The 19,759-nt window shown below is 30.4% G+C and overlaps 1 protein-coding gene and 3 long non-coding RNA genes across 5 annotated transcripts; 2 read left to right on the forward strand and 2 right to left on the reverse strand.

Moving 5' to 3' along the window:
- Window positions 1-423: 423 nt before the first annotated feature.
- On the reverse strand, window positions 424-1,821 carry LOC125062737. Its single transcript, XR_007119317.1, has 2 exons — window positions 1,468-1,821; window positions 424-1,160 (listed from the first exon to the last, which is right to left on the reverse strand). It is a non-coding gene; the product is annotated as an uncharacterized LOC125062737 (long non-coding RNA).
- Window positions 1,822-3,200: 1,379 nt separating this feature from the next.
- LOC125062736 lies at window positions 3,201-3,762 on the forward strand. The gene is made up of 2 exons (XR_007119316.1): window positions 3,201-3,531; window positions 3,691-3,762. It is a non-coding gene; the product is annotated as an uncharacterized LOC125062736 (long non-coding RNA).
- A 1,190-nt stretch (window positions 3,763-4,952) lies between these two features.
- On the reverse strand, window positions 4,953-5,646 carry LOC125062738. Its single transcript, XR_007119318.1, has 2 exons — window positions 5,597-5,646; window positions 4,953-5,294 (listed from the first exon to the last, which is right to left on the reverse strand). It is a non-coding gene; the product is annotated as an uncharacterized LOC125062738 (long non-coding RNA).
- A 2,556-nt stretch (window positions 5,647-8,202) lies between these two features.
- LOC125062322 (nuclear pore complex protein Nup153-like) lies at window positions 8,203-17,869 on the forward strand. Of its 2 annotated transcripts, none has more exons than XM_047668153.1 (7): window positions 8,203-8,389; window positions 12,135-12,314; window positions 13,022-13,223; window positions 13,649-13,924; window positions 14,004-14,157; window positions 14,260-16,348; window positions 16,781-17,869. In XM_047668153.1, the coding sequence occupies exons 1-7, from the start codon at window positions 8,336-8,338 to the stop codon at window positions 16,898-16,900; spliced, it is 3,075 nt and encodes a 1,024-aa protein (XP_047524109.1). In that variant the 5' UTR covers window positions 8,203-8,335; the 3' UTR covers window positions 16,901-17,869. The 2 variants fall into 2 exon arrangements, with proteins under 2 accessions (XP_047524109.1, XP_047524110.1); XM_047668154.1 differs by having other exon boundaries at window positions 16,784-17,869.
- Window positions 17,870-19,759: the final 1,890 nt, after the last annotated feature.

Below are 19,759 nucleotides of genomic sequence, written 5' to 3' on the forward strand. Positions count from 1 at the left end.
CTTTTAAAAAGTGAGAATTGAAAAACAGCAAGTATTCAATGAAATGAAAAAAAGGATTAATAAAAAATATAAAATAGAAACCTAGTCTGGTATGAAATTATAATCCTTAACGACTTTTGATTCAATATTGGTGCTCCAACATCTTAGATATACATTAAAGTTTGATGCTGATTTTAAGTTAATATTTATGTCAATTAATCAGTGATTTGCTACAAGTTAATATGTAAATGCAAAATCTGTTTAAGTGAATAATAAATAAAAATTGTATGTTATGTATTTGACAGTTTTATTTTTGGTAATGACCTATTCTTTAGTAGCAAAAGTTTATTTTACCAGAATATTGCTTCAGGTAATGCATATATGAATGACCTGTACCTACTAATAGTTAGGAATATTAAACAAACAGGTAGTAAAATAAACATGTTTCAGTCATCGTTATTTTTTATTCAAATAAGGCACCTCTGTTGACTATCTTCCTTAACATGTTGCATAGTATACATAGAAAAATAAGCATACAACTTATTAAACAATACACACATTACTACTGAACACACACAGGTGCACCAAATTAAATGCATTACCTAATGTAGATGTATTCATATTTATATATGTAGATAATTAACTAATAAATGTAAGTGTTAATTTGCAGCAATATCAATATCTTGTTTGTTTGCTGTTATATACAAAAAATTTTTTGATTCATAAAACCTAACCTTAGGTGTGATGATTTCATAAAATACTATGATACCTACAGTTACTATGAATACAACCTGGGTAATTAAAAAAATAGTAATTGTTTCCTCAACACAACAATAGTAATAAAAATAGTTATTGTAAAGATATAATTCTTCCCAAAATCTACAAATTCAGTTTGTTTATAATAAATATCTCATTAACATTCAAACTGCTGAACTTGTTAAGATTAAATGTACGAACATAGTTTCAGTTACTGTTTCCTGTCCTTGAGGTAACTTAACGAACCATCATTTCTTATTCCACTCCTCTTATTTTTTTACATTATTCATAAAATGCTTCATCCTCCATTATCAGATTAATTTTCAGGTACATAATATAACACTTAAATTAATAAAAAGATAAGACTTTAATAAAACTTGTCCATTATTGGTTTCTGTTAGTACTTTTAGTTGGCTTCTCTTTTTCTGAAAAGAAAATATTTTAGTTAGTACTTTGATTAAATAGAAAACTGACAAAATAAACTGTAAGATTGCTCCAAGGTTTATACAATAGGTAACTTTAATATTAAAACTCTTTACTTTATTCTAAACTTAAAAATATACTTAATTTGTCACTCTGCTGCTTATTGTCAATAAAAGATTTTAATAACCAAACAATGTTAGTAATTCCCAAGGGACTTGAATTCAAACTTCTGATTCATTAACAATATTATAATAAACTTCTCTAGTATATTAACTTACTAATAAATAATTAAAGAAAGTATCTGCTTACCATTACTTAGTATTGTTCACTAGATTTTATATTTCCAAAGTTCATGAAGTATAAACTTTATTTATAAATTTAAATCAATATTATATCATTTCCTTCTAATATAATTACAATAAAATATATTAAGAACTTCTAAATATGTTCATTACTGCTTTCTCATCTGAAATATACAAATAAAACTTACTATCATTTTACTTTGTTAATCACAAAGTAAGCAATATTAAATGGTATAAAGTTTATAAGTTACAACAAACAAGTAACTTAAAGTTACATAATTAATCCGGTCAAATTAGACTAAAAAATAGGGGTAAGGTTACAATAATTCGCACTTGGCTGAATATTGGTAGGATTGCTCAATACACTGTGCGTTTTCCAATTACAGCACTAGAGCGCATTTTGCGGCATAATGCTCAACGTCGAGTGTTCCAACTACAGCAACGCTTCGCACAATTGAGCACTCTCAAAACGAATGCTCTCGCGAGCTTCTCGCAAACAATACCAACACAGTGACAGAAAATTGACCAGTATTTTTCTTTAAGTTGGCATTTATCGAAATTTTCGTTACTAAATATTATTTATTGTTGAAAAATTTGTAAGGCTTTCGTTTCGTCTTAGATTTTGAAAATAATTAAAGTTATTTCAAACTGCTAAAAAAAATAAATATTAGTATGGATGATAAATAGTTACTTTTTTTATATTCCACATTTAAAATATGAATACAATTTTATTTTAAAATTCGGATCTGTAAACAAATTTATTTTACAGGATTATACTTTAGAAAAAATTGCAATGGTTTTGAAAAAGTATATAGGTAATTTTTTTAGAAATCATTAAAAAATATTACTCAAAACGTAAATGATGTAAACCTCTTACATGAAACTAAATATTTTACTGTTAATTTAGCTTGTTAAAACCTTATATTCTTTAAAGGTTTTCTATTATTTCAATAAAAAAAATGTTAATGAAATAATTTGATGATTAAAATAAGCGTAAAAAGTTTTCAACCAATTATTATTGTTTACCAAATTATTTATACATTAATGAGGTTGCTAACTCAATTCATACAAATTCAACATTTTTTTTACAACACTGACTTAGCGCACTCTGCTGATGCATTTGAAAACTAATTCACGTTCCAATTAAGCTTCAGCATTATGCGGCATTGTGCGGCACTGAGTCGCAAAATGCTCTGTAATTGGAAAACTATTATAAAGGAAATGTGAAAAGTCCTCATCGATCCGGCACGTGCAAAAAAATTTACTCCAAGTCAAAGATCACAAAAATGGGTTTTTCGCGATTTTCAGCAAAATGGTAAGTTTTATCATAAAATTAGTTTTGACAAAAACGTAGATCAGATAATTATCTATAAAAAATGTTTTAATACTTTTTTTCCTAAGAGCCACCGTTTTTGAGATATCACGATTCAAAAAGTTGAAAGAGTTGTAATCGTCATAATATGCACACGTTTCCACGCCACCTTTGAGGTAGTGTACTTAGCGCTTTTTTTTAATGTGGTTTCCCCGGTAGGCCTATTCCACTGATCTTTTATGATTCTGTTTAATTTGAAACTATTGAATAACTGTAGATATTGACAAGGGTTGAAAATGATGAAAGGGGTGTAAATTACAAAATATAAGAAAATTTATCCGTCTGAATCTAAATCATCATTAACTTCTGCTTTCTCTTGTTCTTGTTCTTCTTCTCTTCCTTCTCCTTCTTCTTTATCTTTAGTACAATTACGCAAAAGCGGTAGTGTATGTAGAATACTTTTCGACACCAATATGGCTAGACCCCCAGGGGGTACTGTCGAAAACGCTTCGTTCGTAGCCAAGAGGTATGTCGATACATTACCGCAAAGTCGACAGCGTAGATGCGAGCTGCTGTTCGTAGCACCTTATTCCGTCATATTGTCTCTGGATTAAATATATTCCTAATGTCACTTTTATAAACAAATAAAAGTTAAAACTTTACAATATTATTGCAAATTTGCAATTGGAAGCTGCAAAAGGGACATTAGAATGTCAGCAAGGTCGGAACAATTTTCGATTTAAGTGGAATTTACGGAAGGTGCAAAGTCAATATATGAATTTTAATTGCATGTTTAAATTAATTATGGTTTGTTTCATGTTTTCTCAGAAATTTAAGGCTACAAATAAATACAATATTTTGAAATTGCATAATCGCGATATATAATAATTAGTAGTACTCATACTTTGATATTTTTAGGATTAGGAACCTCACAACTAATCTGCAAAATGAAGAAGCAACATATTTTGTTACCGCTTAGAAGAAACAATAGAAATAGTACTGTGGATTGATAAATAAAGAGTGAAAATAAGGTTTACTAGAAGTTGATAAGGAATAGAAAGATAGTCCAAGGAATTAAAAAACAATAGAAAAAAAACGTAGACTAGTGTGAACACTGAAATTAGAGTTTGATTTAAGCTTTAATTAGGTTTGGTGTTTGTGTTTGAACATTTTTAATGTCAATTTGTAAGCAGATTTATATATAAGTGTAGATTTTATTAGTGATTACTACTAGTTGGAATTATCTCTGTTTATGTCTAACAAACAATTTCAGTTTAAGTTAGAGTCATAAAGGTTGATTGTTTATAATAAATTTATACTTTTAGAAAGTGAGAATTGAAAAGCAGCTAGTACTCAATGAAATGAAAAGAGGGATTAATAAAAATTATAAAATAGAAACTTAGTCTGGTATGAAATTATAACCCTTACTCAACCTTTGATTCCATATTGATGCTCCAACATCTTAGATATAAATTTAAGTTTGATGCTGATTTTAAGTTAATATTTATGTCAATAAACTTTTGGTTATATCAGTGATTTGCTACTAGTGAATATGTAAATGCAAAATCTGTTTAAGTAAGAAATGAATAAACATTGTATGTTATGTATTTGTCAGTTTTATTTTTGGTAATTTACCTGTCTTCTTTAGTAGGAAAAGCCAGTGTAAAGTGGTTAATAATATTAGTTTACTTTACAAGAATATACAGATAATGCATATATGAATGACCCGTACCTACTAATAGTTAGAAATATTAAACAAATAGGTAGCAAAATAAAAATATTTCAGTTATGGTTATTTTTTATTAAAATAAGGCACCAAATATCTTCCTTAACATAATGCAGTCTACATAGAAAAATAAGCATATTTAACAACTTATTAAACAATACAGACATTACTACTGAACACACACAGGTGCACCAAATTCAATGCATTACTACCTAATGTAGATGTATTCAATTATTCATATTTTTATATGTAGATAATTAACTAATAAATGTAAGTGTTCATTTGCAGCAGTCAATAGGTATCTGGTTTGTGTGCTGTTATATACAAAAAATTGTTCAATTCATAAAACCTAACGTTAGATGTTGTGATGATTTCATAAAATTACTATGATACCTACAGTTACTATGAATACATCCTGATTGTTTCCTTAACACAACAATTGTAAATAATAATAGTTAGGTATTTTAAAGATATAATTCTTCCCAAAATCTACAAATCCAGTTTGTTTATAATAATATCTCATTGACATTCAAACTGCTGAACTTATTAAGATTAAATGTGGAAAAACATAGTTTCAGTTACTGTTTCCTGTTCATGAGGTAATGTTACTTAACCAACCATAATTTCATACTCCACTTGTCTTATTTTTTACATTATTCATAAAATGCTTCATTCCCCATTTTCAGGTACATAATATACCTAACACTAAAATTAATTAAAAGATAAGACTTTAGTAAAACTTGTCCATTTGTGGTTTTTTTAAATATTTTAAGTTGTCTTATTAGCTTCTCTTTTTCTGAAAAGAAAATATTTTAGTTAGTACTTTGATCAAATAGAAAACTGACAAACTAAACTAAGATCGGTCCAAGGTTTGTTCAATAGGTAACTTTAATATTAAAACTCTTTACTTAATTCTAAACTTAAAAATATACTTAATTTGTCACTTTGCTGCTTATTGTCAATTAAAGTTTTTAATAACCAAACAATGTCAGTAACTCCCAAGGGACTTGAATTCAAACTTCTCATTCATTAACAATATTATAATAGATATCTCTAGTATATTGACTTAGTAAATAATTAAAGAAAATATCTGCTTACCATTACTTAGTATTGCTCACTAGATTTTATATTTCCAAAGTTCATAAAGTATAAATCCACTTTATTTGATTAATTTAAATCAATATTATATCATTATCAGCTTCTATTATAATTACAATAAAATATATTTAGAACTTCTAATTATGTTCATTAGTGACTGCTTTCTCATCTGAAATATACAAATAAAATGTACAATCATTTTTCTTTGTGATTATATAATATATGCAATATTAAATGGTACATATATATATTTTTCAAATTAAAGAACAATTTCATGAACTTACATGCAATATAAATATCAATAAAAGATATCCAATATAACTAGGATTTACCTCTACTAATTTGCTGATTTTCTTGATATTTTCATATTTATCTGTGTCTATTAAGTTATCCTCGCATTGATTCATTGAAAAACTAAAACTCTAAACACGAGAAAGTTAAAAAAAACAGATAACAAATTAAAATCATTTCGTTAAAACGTCCAAAATAAGACATGTTTTTAAAACGGTAGCGATTAAAGATGGCAATAGTTGTACTGAATTATTGCAAACAGCAGCTTTTGAGATCACGCTAAAACATGGCGGAGAAACGCCGTTTTTTCTACACTGCCGAAACATTAATTGGCCGTTGGCTACCGAATAGCGTAAGCGTTAATGTGTGTCTTTTCGTAGCACTGTCATGGCGTCGCTTATTGTATCTCGACTCACGCCTTTAGGGCCTAGGCTACCGACTGTCGACACGGGCTGTCATTTTCATACAAATTTAGTTTTCGACTTTCTACATACACTACTGTTAAGCCATCTTGGCTAGACCCCCTGTTCTATTTTTATTAATTACTTTCTGTAATACATAAAAATTTTAGTCTGTGGATTGAAGTTAGGGTGCATTCTGCTGAAGCTGAGCGTTTCTCTAGTCTGTGACCTTTGCTGTGCGCAGTGTTGCCAGCTGCACCGTAATTACGGTAAAAACACCGTAATCAGCAAAGATCTACCACCTACCGTACGATTTTAATTAGGGTAGGAAAATACACCGTAATACCCGTTAAGCTCGTATTTTTTTATTATTGTTATAATCATTACCCTTTAACAAAAATCATTTTAGCTAGTTTTATGCTTTGGGGAATCCACCAATATTGATAGCGTGATTCCAGCTGGAAAATATTACGAGTCTGAATTCGGTGGAGATGTATGTATTTGAATTTGGATGAAAACTTACAATTTTTAATTTACCAAGGTTATTTTTTTCTTAATCGAAAACGAATAACATTTTAATTATACATATCAGTACGTCTTAGGTGTTTGTTTTGTGATCTGATTTTTGGAGTGAAACTTCTTTAGGCGTCTAAGGGGAATTTTTTTACGGAACGTCACGAATATGTGTAGCGTTTTTGTAGAAGAAAAGGGAGAGAGCGATTGAGACCGATTGAGAGAGATAGAGAGAGTGAGAAGGGTTAATTACCTTAAATAAATTTTAATACGACACTTTTAATATTTTAATGACAATTAAATTCATTAAATACCAAACATCTCTTCCATTTTCCCTCCCTCTAAGTCTCGAAAATCTTAAGTTTTAGATTTGTATAAATATAATCAAGAGTTAAAAATTAGTTTGGCAAAGAAGTTTCACTTCTGATATATTGTGAACTTTGTACGCACGCACTTTTTTTATTTATAAATTTTTGAAGTTATACTTTTTTAGGCGCGTTATGAAAATTGATGAGAGTGAAATTTTACGATGCGCGCGCACCGTGACACAAAATTGTCAGCATGAAGTTGCTCACTAACGAATTCTTTTTAAACCAGCCGGGCGCCGAGCGTGCGCGAGCAAGATGAGAATAAGACATTCTACAAGTATAAAGAAATAGAATATGCGTGAAATTAACAGCTATGCCAAGAATTTTGAATGACCATAATGACCTTTGTAGTACCTTTTAAACAAATAAAGGAGTTTAAATTAGTTTTTCAAAGAAATTTAGCAATGCTTTTTCACAAAGACCTGTAGTAACTTAGTTAAAAGGTTATGAAACATATCTAGTTATTAAATTGAATGAATAATATAATAAAATAATAATTATTATTAATATTAATTATACTAAATATTATTAAATTATTAACGTTAAATATTTATTATTAATTATTTAATATTTTTTTAAAAATAAAGAAATAAATTGAATAAATAATAAATATTAAAAAAATGATAATTATTATTGATTTCCTCCAAAATGATTGAATCTTACCATGAATAATAATCCTCTGATTTCGACAACACGACACGGCACTACCATAGATGCTGTATTTTCACGATATCTAAACAAAAACTATTTTTAAATATGGGCATAGGCCTTATGGCGACATGAAAAAAACTGTATTAATTTGAATCCAACTCCCTCTATGATTGAAAACCATAATATTGATATTTATAAAAATATTGAAACAATTATATTGTCTTATTCTGATTAAAAATATGTTTTATTTATCAATTCTGACTCTTAACACACTACAAAATAAATAAGGAAATTCTACCGTATTTCAAATATAAATTACAACATAATTCGGAAAACCTACCTAATTTATTCTACCATCTGCTAGGTTTCAGAGTTGGCAACACTGTGCATACCGTTTGCAGAGGCCATGATGTATCACGTTTTTCCAAGCACCTAGTTCGTCGTGTCCGTTGGGCTCTCAGAAAATATTGAAAATTAAGGTGTAAAAGGGGCAAAAACTGATCAACGTGACGAAGATGAATTCGAGAGAGGCACAAGAATCATCGGGTAAATCGCAGGCGCCTAAGAGAGTAAGTTGACAGTATATACTATATTCCCGCTCAGTGCGAGTTTTTTTCAGATATCAGATTCACGCGTAGTATCACAATTCTACATAATAATTTCAGAATTATTTTGAAAGCAATGCATAGCGAACGTATTCCAATGATATATATATGTAATGCACCTTTTGAACCATTTCTTTATACTTTTATAACATATGTAACATTGTAATGAAATCTGTCTAATCACTTCTTATTTACCGAATATTGTTGCTAGATCACGTTGTGACCGTTTACATGATCTAATCAGTAAAATACATTATAGAAACTACCCATATATCATATAATTATGTAAAACAAGTAACAGGAGGTATTATCAACCATAGTTTTAGAATAGCGTAAGTAAACTAAAATAACGGGTATTTATAAAAAGAAAGAGATAAATCCGTAAATCCACTTCAACTAGGGATTTCATTTAGGACATTTTCTTCAAAAAAAATTACACATGTAGGGTATTTGAAAATACTTTATGTAAAATATTAACATGCGGTGACAAGTACTTTACAGTAAAATTGTGTTACAGTTTTAAAATTATTAATTACTTTTCTTTTATTCATATAATAATGAATATTTTATTTAAAAATCCACTTGTTATTAAATTATCTTTAATTATTACCAATGTTCCATATGACATCATTTTATTACTTTTCATACAATAAGTAAATAATAGGAATATATTTCAGAGGCATTGGTACTATAGGCGTTTTGTTTTTGTACAACATCTGAGGCAGGTTAGTTTTTTTAGTGGATGTTGGAATAATCTAGATTTTTTTATAACTACCCTCAAAACTTTGTTGTCTTAGTTGCAATACAGCCTGAATAGATAGTGGTTTTTTATAGTAATTATACATACAGCTTCTTTGGCTTACTTTGACACAGCTTGTTCAGTCATTTTATTTGCATGATTGTAACCTTGTCTTTTTTGGTACCAAGATTAGCACAAAGATTTTTTGAAGAAGGAATGATTCAGGTGGCCATATCTTGTAATTTGAGCAAGCAAGCTTGATGAATTTTTGACATTTAGGGTTGAAATAAAGAAATTAACAACAAGAACAAGGCACCCCGCCTTGTTCTACTACCAAGATTTCAATAAAAATAATGTCATTAGTGTGATAACAACTATATTGATAACCTGATAACATATTTCTCAACAGTAAATTAAAATTTTGCTAATATATTTTCTTTTACAAAAGAAAACACTTATTAAATTAAAAATACAGAGGTAGAACTTGTCTTGTCTTCTAGAGCTTTTTTTTCACAATGTGACTCATTCTTAACTTGATTTTAAAATAAGACTAAGGGCCGGTTTTTTGATCCGTAGTTAACTCAACTATTGGTTAAGAATCCTTACTATTAGTTAAATATCAGCAAAATGCGTTTTTTGATCCGTGGTAAGAGCATCCAATGGTAAAATATCGAACCATTTGTCAAAAAAGTTAACTACTCAGTATCGGAGGGTTAAAAAGATCGCTGGTAATTTATATAGTAACAGCTGTTTGTCACAGAAATCAAACTATGATAAATACGTTTATTACTATCTAATGATGAATTTAAACATATTGAGATACTTTAATTAATGAGGCAATGAAGAAGACGATAATATTATATGAGTATGTGTTAATGAGTGACCAAAAATATTTAGGCAATGTCATCCGCCATTAGAAACCTGGGATGATGTAAATTTTTGTCACTGTTACCCCCTATCGAAGGGAACAGTGCTCTGGATTGTTACTGAAATTGGGAATGATCTTAAACTGCCAATGAACAAGAGTATATATAGACAGCAGCTCATACCAACCTATTTTGCTTCATTACTAGCTACAGAACCGCAGCAGTATATAATTAAGTATATTTCTAATTCATTATGTGTTTTATTGCCTATAATATTAACTTATAATTATTATAATTAAATAAAATACTAGAACAAGAGTATATATAGACAGCAGCTCATACAAACCTATTTTGCTTCATTACTAGCTACAGAACCGCAGCAGTATATAATTAAGTATAAAAAAAACATTAGAGTTAATATTATTTATATATTACTAATAATATTAACTTATAATTATTATAAGTACATACAAGTATGTACTTATACTAAAAACTACAGCTACACATTAGTTAGGGACCTATGATATTCTTTAGGGCTTTTATTACATTTGTGAGTTAGCATCTACCTACTTTATTACAAGAATTTATAAATAAAACATTTGACTTGATTAATAAACTGTTTAATTATAACTTAAATACAAATCATTTTTATAAAAAAAACATTACAAAATTTACATGAAACCCTAAAGTAGCAATTAAATATTTTCTAATTGTTTCTTCTTGCATTTCACCTCAATTTGATGCAACTCTTTTTGCTGCTACATATATTTATTGTGCCTTTCTTCCATCTGCTGCATCACTTTTTGGTGCACCTCCTCTTTATGCAGTATGGATTTTTGGTGGGCCTCTCATTGGTGCAGCGCAAATGTTTTTGATGCTCTTCCTTAGCATAATTGAACAAATCATCCTCTCTTATTTGTCTTTGTTTCAAAAACTCATTTTTTTTATCCGTGTGGATCATAATCCGCTTCCTTGTTTCCAAAGGGTTAAAAGATTTTTTCCTTTTGTTGTAGGACACAGCTATACAAGAATAAATATAAAAATGTGCCTTCACCTTCATTAAATGTCTGACCCATCTGAGTTGAAAACGTCACAGAGATTTCCAAGCTGCATCTTTTTGTAGATTGCTGCAGTGATCAGTTGTTTACAGGTTACGACTGTGTAATCCTTGAGAAGCATCACCAGTTTGGCAGTTACTTTTTTGGCGAAGTTAGCAGTATGGTCCCTTTAACAAAACATAAATGTATTACTTTCTATTACGAAACACAAGATAAACCGGAATAAATAACACGAAAATATGTTTGTACTTACTTATTTCACCGTTGGCTGTTTGCAAACATCGTTATTTATATATTTAAGTATCGTAAAAGGTGTAAACCGTATTAAAACACAGAAAAACAACTTTATTTATATCGTGTTATTTAGATTAATTTGACACTTCAAACTCTTCAAAGCGCAAATAACAAATGAAGATGGCTAAAATGGATTTCATTCACTCAATATGTCTAGTGTTGTCATACAAAATAAATGTTCCCCACAAAAAAGAACCACATTTTTTGGGATGTCATTGCTCATTGCACTGGCAACAAATTGACAAATTGTTAAGTTTAACTATAGTTAAAAAAGGCATTGAAAAACGCATTTACGATTTTACCAATGGTTATTCATTTAACTATAGTTAATGAAACAAATGGTAAAACCATTTTTTACTACAGATCAAAAAACTGGCCCTAAGAAGTTAGTGCAATCAATATTCTTAAGATTTTAGTAAATTATAAAACATTTAGGCAGAAACAAATAAATATTATTTACAATTGATTGTAAATTTTTCCATAGCTTCTATATAATATATACTATGGATGTATCAAAAAGACAATAATTTACAACATAAATATTCTAGCTAAGTCAGACTCAAGTAATAATCTATTCAACAAGTGCATGCTTATGTATTATAAGCAAGACTTATAATTTTAAACCTGTTTGTGTGATAGCTTTCTTCCAAATTCTATTTAAATTAACCTTTGCAAACATCATTCTAAAACAGAAGCAAAACATTCTGATAGCATGGTTGTAAACATACTAATTTTAAAATGCATTTTTACAGACATTGGCAAAACGTATTTCGGCCATAATACCAGCATCTATAACCAAATGGTTCAAAAACCTGCAATCACCTGAACAATCATCATCGGAACAATCATCACCTGATTCTGGTTGTTTAGGAGAACCTGAACCTAAACGAAGGCGACTTAGCGAAGATCCAAATAAATATTTACCAAGAACAGTAAGTACATTTGAACTTAGAAATTCATTTCATAAAGTCATATATAAGTTTGTTTTATTTTTCCCTTTATGAACATGTCAGGTCAATGCTACAATAATTTCACTTCACTATAAATATGTATTGAATACATTAAAAAATACAATGTGTAAGTTTTTTTGGACATGAGCAATACTTAATTATATTTTTTTATGTACTATTATCATTTCTGTGTAGTCAATTGTTTCTATAATTAATATTAATTATATAAATAATTGACTAAGTTTGATAAGGTATAAATATACTTATATAATTATAACATCTGAAAATACTCTGTGCTAACAACGCGAAATCCAGAGAAATATCGAGATTTTTTAAAATTTACAAGATACAACATATTCTTTTTGGTACAATTATGGGTTGACTGAAATGCTTCTCAATTTAGAAACGCTTTCAGTTAACAACTTGGTATCTGACCGTTTCAGGAGAGGGTCAATCACATAGTATTTGAAAATTGTTATTTGCATAATTTTGTAGTTGTTTTCAGGAGGCTGCAATATTTTTTAGGTTGTTTCAGGTGTAGTCGAGTGGTGCCCCACACTAGCACGATCAGAAAATGCGAAGTCCAAGTCTTTATTGTGCTCTCTCAATCTGCTTTTATTTTTTTTATCAGAGGTAGTACACCTCTTTATATTGTATTCCATTCAAACATTCTTTTTTCTTTGTTATAGGCTTGTGCTAGTACAAACACAGATTCTTTATATTCTCCAAGGTTAACACAAAAACGTAACAGCGAAGATTTGTTAAATGCAACTACAATTAAATCACCAGAGGACGCAGTAAATCGGGTGTCATTCAGTTTAAAAAGCTCATTCCGTTCAGAGGATGATCCGATGCCAAAAGAAACTTATGTAGATCGCAACAGAACGCCAGGTAGTGGAGTGTATTTATATTATATGTTGTATAGTTTCCACAAAATATTTTAACAACACAAAATGTTTATTTCTGGATATGGCTTCTAACACCTTGCCCGCAAAAGATAGGTCTCTTTATGGCAAACTTTCCTTTGATATCAACGGAGCTTCGGGTACCTATTGGCAATTTAAATTTAATAGTCTCTACAAGGTGTTGGAGTTTTCCTGTTCTGCTTATTTTTACTATATGAGGAATATTTATTTATTTATCCTCACTTAACAGCTAAAGCTTTAACCATCATCCAAAACACTTAAATACAGACAAGTATTTATTTTAGTTTTCATTGTACTTTAACATTAAAGAATCTTCAAAAGCAATAGTATATAATATTATAGTAGTTCCAATAGTAATGGATAATAAGAAAATAATTTTGTTATTCCCAGGATCGCCTTTCTATCCAGGTAATACAACGTATGGCGGAGCATCCAACCATTTGTCTCAATATACAATTAAAAAAAGAAGTACGTTAAGAAATAGACTAAATAAAAGTAGAGGCAATAATGATTTTAAAATAAGTGGACCTTCTGAAAGAATCATGAATGTATTTGAAAACTACTCATCTCCATTAGAAGAAGCTAGAAGGATATCGCAATTTGTCAGCAACGAAAATAAAAACAATTCATCTACCACCATGTCTAACGACACTTCTAAACATATTGGTGAGTTTTTATTTAGTGGTTCTTATTGCAATTATTTTTAAGTTAATACATTTTAAATATTATATTTCTTCATTTACAGCTACAAAAAGTCAAGAACTACATGTGCCAAGCATTGCTACCATATTAAGTATAAAACAGAAATCTGGTCTGATGTCTAGCACAAGCACTGCTAGACAATTACTGGCATCACAGAGTAGTGCCACTAAGTATTCGCCATATGGTGTATATAAAAAGTTAGTATATAAGACGTTTTTACGTTGAAACGTTAACGTTTTACTTAGTGTGATATTATTTATTAAATTGAGTTATTATTAAATATATTTGAACTTTTTCAGTTCGGATTCAGCCAAACGTCTTGATAAATCGACTTTGAATCCAAAGGAAAGGCGTGCTTCGACGTCTTCGTTGCCAATGGTCTCAAAATCAAATTCTTTGACAATAAATATAGAAAGTTTACACAACATGGCATTCACAACATCAACACCAACGATAGCAAAAGTTCCTAATATCTCACAATCGCCGAATAATATTGAAGATATGCAGATTGAAAACACAAGTTTTCAATGTACTAATGCTGCAGATGCACATAGAAATAATACTGAAACTGATTGTCGCGTCACTATTGATAGCAGTAATACAACTATAGACACAAGTATAGTAATGACAACTGAATTTCGTAATTACGAAGAAGAAAACGGTACTAAAGAATCTCGTGTACCAAACCCAACAAATTTATTACAGTGGACATGCGAAGATTGCTGGGTTAAAAACGATATGAGTATTAGTAATTGTGTATGTTGTGCTGGAAAGAAGCCCATAAACAAAAATGACAATAGTAAAACTGCTAGGCCAGCTGAGGCAATCCCTCCTAATCATGACTCTTTATTAAACAATAATATTACAAATGCAACATTAAATAGGAAACAAGCAGGGTTCTCTAAAAGTCGAGATGAAAACTGGGAATGTATTGTTTGCCTAGTAAGAAATGATAAACATAACAGCAAATGCGTCTGCTGTGATGCTGAGAGACCAGGCACAAAGAAATCTGAAACAACATTTAATTTTGGTGTGCCTGGAACTACTCAATTTAAATTTGGAATAAATTTAGCTAACACAACCCAACAACCTACTAAAGAAACTGAACCTACAAAGAACAATGAGGCCCCAAAACAATTTTCATTTGGGCTACCTCCCACTCGTTCAGTAGGTGACGGTTTAGAAAAGTCTAATGACAGTATTTCAAATAAATCTCCTCAGGAAGAACAAAGGAGCATTTTGGAAGAAGAAAGAGTTGATGATCAGCAAGTGTTTGTATTGAAATCACCAATACCCGTAAACACAGTACAACCGGTAGAAAAACCAAAACAAAATTCTACAAACTTACCTTTGCGCAATGCTGGACAAAACACTGCTAATTTTGACATGCTATCCCCAATAGTGGAATCTTTAAACGAAAATTCAGACCCAAATACTACAAGTAACACACAAAATGTATCTGCTTCTCAAAACAGCACTATACAGCAGAATGAGTCAACAACTAATACTGGAACTTTTGTGCCTCCTTCCACTACCTCAGTACCTCCTTCTGTCACTTCAGTACCAGAGAGCAATTTGTTTGAGTGTAATTTGAATTCTTTTCCACCTGAATCTTCACTCAAAATAAGTTCAGCTCCAATGTTTATCTTGGGTTCAAGTAATAATCAGAGTATTAATCATTTTGCCCCCATGAAGAATATGAGTATTCAATTTGGAAATAAAATTAATTCAACAAATGTTTTAAATTTCGGAGGTCCTTTAGGCAAATGTGTGTCGCCGACAATCGATTCACATGGTAACATAAATTCTGCATCGGACACAATTAATAGAAACATTATTTTGAGTGGTAGTGGCAGTCAGACATTTCAACACAGTAATGAAGGACCTAGCTCAATAAACACGGATAACTCAAATCTGTTTTATAACGTCCAAAGCCAGCCTAGACAACCAGGAGGACTATTCAGATCTACACCACAAACAGAAAACAGTAGTTGGGTTTCTTCTGAAACAAATTTATGTTCAGCACCGCAAGGCATCCCTACAAATCGACGAAATCAGGCACCGTCTCTATTTACCTTTGGTGGAATGTCATCTGATACAAATTCAATGAACAACGTAACAACAGCATTCCGTAAAAACGCTCAAATGCCGTCGCCCTCGCCAGCGTTTGGTATGCCTTCTGCTAATGCCAACAATTCATTCAATTTGGTTTCTACTTTTGATAATCAAGCAAAGTCAATAAGCAACATCAATAGCACACCAGGAGCAGGAGGGCTTTTTGGTCAAACATCTCAATTATTTGCCGAAACGTCCCATCAGATGGGACTTCAGCCGAGCTTTAATTTTTCTGCTGGTCAGACTACTCCTAATGTTTTCAACTTCTCTCAGGTACGGTATTGTTTCGATGAATATCATTAATAATAAAATTATGTACATAGTCCTTTTCAATTGGTGTAATTTTGAAGTTGTTTTCAACATTAAAACAATATTAACAAATAATTTTATCTGTCTTCATGGTAAACATAATCGACGGAGAATTAAATAAGTAGATGTTGCTATGTAAAAAAAGTACAAATTCTTAACAACTAAAATGATTAGATTGAAGCCTAACGCGTACAAGTGAACACTGGAATACATCTTAAACATTAAAGATGTATAAACATAATAATACTCTCCGTTCTTTAACTATTGGGTCACACAGTTATATTCTTGTAGTTTTACAGTTAAAGTACAGTTTTATTAGTGTTATTATAAAGTGTTAATATTACTTAAGTACATAATGTAAAATTGATGATGGTCATAAGTATATAATTTTTACAGCAGTCGGGGGTTCGTAGTATGAGTGGGACGTCGTTGCCGCAATTCCAAGTTGGCAGCTCTTCCGCCCCAGGACAAGCTCGCCGTATAAGGAAAGCGGTCCGACGAACAACACCACGATGAACGCTTTATAATCAAAACTAGCCAAGATATGTTTTAAAATTACACCCGTGTCATGCATGTCAAGTGTTTCGTCTTGATGAACGATATTTATATATATTTTTTTAAATTATAAACTTAAATACATTATTAAACAGACTTCACACTTTGAAGTCAGTCCTTATATAGTGTATTTTAATAATGAAAGTGAAATGATGATGATGTAATGTTGAAAGTTACTTCGTGTGGCCGTACTCGTTCCAGGTACCAAGGAGGGATCCCGCCGTGGATCAGCCCTTGCTACTTTTTTAAAGTTTGAGTTAAAGAAGCTAGGATAATCTATTTTGAAACACACCAATTTTATGCTAATTCTCAAGTTGTATTTTAATATTTAAAAAATTGCTATTTATGTTCTAATAAACATCTACAATAATTGGATTAATGATTCAAAAACAGATATGCATGTTAATTTAATCTTTAAGTTCTAATAAACATTTCTCCAATAATTGGATTAATGATTCAAAAACAGATATGCATGTTAATTTAATCTTTAAGTTCTAATAAACATTTCTCCAATAATTGGATTAATGATTCAAAAACAGATATGCATGTTAATTTAATCATTAAGTTCTAATAAACATTTCTCCAATTATTGGATTAATGATTCAAAAACAGATATATGCATGTTATTATATGCATGTTAATTGAATCTTTCATAGTTGGTTTAAAACCTATTTTTGAAATGAATTTATGAATTAATTGTTAAGTGAGAATGTAGATACTAGTCTACATCCTACACGTTAACATCGTTGTTTGATATTAAATGCTCATAATAATGTTTCAAATGCAATTTATAATTTTATGTTTATAATAAAGATCAAGATAAACAAATTGGGGAGCAAAACTAAATTAATTGATTAATTGTGATTGTTTCCTTTAGGTAAAATATTATAAATTGTTTATAAAGTAAAAAAATAACGTTGTTTAGTAAACATATATTTTAGATTTGTTCCTCAATGTTAATTATTGATAACCAGTATTTTTATTTTCCCCTAACGTCTCCCAAAATTTTCCTTACATTGAAGTATTCAGGATATCGTACCGTACTAGCTAGCTGTAGTCCGGTCATTTTAGACAATTGAAATAAAGAAAATTCCGACAGAGCCAAATCTTAGTAGAGACCTTAGGTTTACCACAAGGAATAAAGTGTCAAAAGTCCCCATCAGTCTCATGTGAGCTTAGGGACTTATTCGGGGCCCAAGGTCAAAATTTTAGGTTTTTTGGATTTTTCTCGAAAACGGTAAGTTTTATCGAAAAAGTACCTCGGAGCAAAGTTGTAGATCTTAAAATTCTCTATAAACATGGTCTCTATGATTTTTTCTCTAAAGTGCCCTGTAAACGATCAAATTGTTTGTCAAATTTTACGTGTTTGTCAAATTATTTGATAGTGTACTGCTGTGTTTGAGGCGTTTGTCAAACAATCTACGTGTTTGATGAAAATCTGGATTGATGTCGAGTTTGACAAACAGGTTTGAACGTGTACGGCGGTGTTTGTCAAACAAGATCTCATTCGTTGTATTGCCATCATGGAGGACGCTACGCTCAGTGACGATATGAGTGGCAATATTACGAACAAGGAATTTACGTTGCATTTCATATCTGTTTATCGTGATATGCCGATGTTATGGAAAATAAAATCAAAAGATTATATGGACAAGAACTAGAGAATTTATCTCTTAATTTCAACCATTCTCGACTCCATCGTCTTCTTTTTTTTGTCTTGATACACAATGCTAAGGTCAATGCCAAAATACTACTAGAAATTTAACAAATTTGTTTGATATTTGGTTTGATCGTCTAAGCTATTGTTTGATGAAAACGTGAAGTTTGACAAACAAATTTGTTAAGCAAATTTGATCGTTTACAGGGCACTTAAGACCCACTATTTCCCAGATATTGCGCTTGTAAGAATCATGTTCTACATAGTATGCACACATATGCCACGTATATACATATTTAGGTACTCAAGCAAGCAAAAATGCCTACTCGTGTCTCTTTTATGTATACATTATACTATTCTAAGAAAATTTACTCTAAAATGACCGCCGGTCCCTTACCGAATCCCCTCAACTTGAATTACATCTGGCCTTGAAAAACATCTGCCTATTCTTTTGTCCATGAGGTGTCGCTTACGTATACCTGCTTCTTTTAGTGTTGAACGAGCCGTTCGAGTGACTATACGTATTTATTACAAGCGTCTACTATTGAAGTTAGTGCTGATTAATATTTAAAAAAAAATGTCACAATTTTGCTTTATTTGTAATAAACTTTTGACTGAAGATGAAACTGTTGTGGTCAGTCGTGGAATGCCAACTTTAATCGATGCAAGTGTCGCGAGAACTACTCACTGCAAGGACTCCATCTGATAAAATTATTTACTTTTTAAAACTTGGGAAGGCGCAGCATCGGACAGAAATATATTCTTCTAAAAGTTTATCACCTTATCCAAAATGCCAAAACTTTATTTTATTTTTACATGCGATAACCGGATGCGATACTTCGTCAACAATGTTTAGAAGGGGCAAAAATTCAGTATTAAAATTATTTGAAAAAAAAATGATTTGATTGACTGCGCAAAAGTAGGTATTTACAGAAATTAATTCTTCACCTCAAATACTAATTACTAAAGGAATTCGGTTTCTTCTTGCGGTTTATGGAGCTTCAAAAAAAATTGATTGCATAGATACGTACAGATATTTAACATTTGTAAAAAACATACGAAACAAAAAGCAAGTACAGCTATCTTGTCTTCCTCCAACATCGGCATCTGCTAGTCAACATTTGTTTCGAGTACCTATACTATCAAGTTCAGACATGGCAAGG

The sequence above is a fragment of the Pieris napi genome, chromosome Z (assembly GCF_905475465.1).
Source record: "Pieris napi chromosome Z, ilPieNapi1.2, whole genome shotgun sequence".
NCBI lineage: Eukaryota > Metazoa > Arthropoda > Insecta > Lepidoptera > Pieridae > Pieris > Pieris napi.

Coding starts and splice junctions, on each gene's coding strand:
- LOC125062322 (XM_047668153.1), top strand. CDS start 8,336: ATGAATTCGAGAGAGGCACAAGAATCATCGGGTAAATCGCAGGCGCCT. Junction 13,224..13,648: donor AGATCGCAACAGAACGCCAG/GTAGTGGAGTGT, acceptor TGTTATTCCCAG/GATCGCCTTTCTATCCAGGT. Junction 13,925..14,003: donor CGACACTTCTAAACATATTG/GTGAGTTTTTAT, acceptor CTTCATTTACAG/CTACAAAAAGTCAAGAACTA.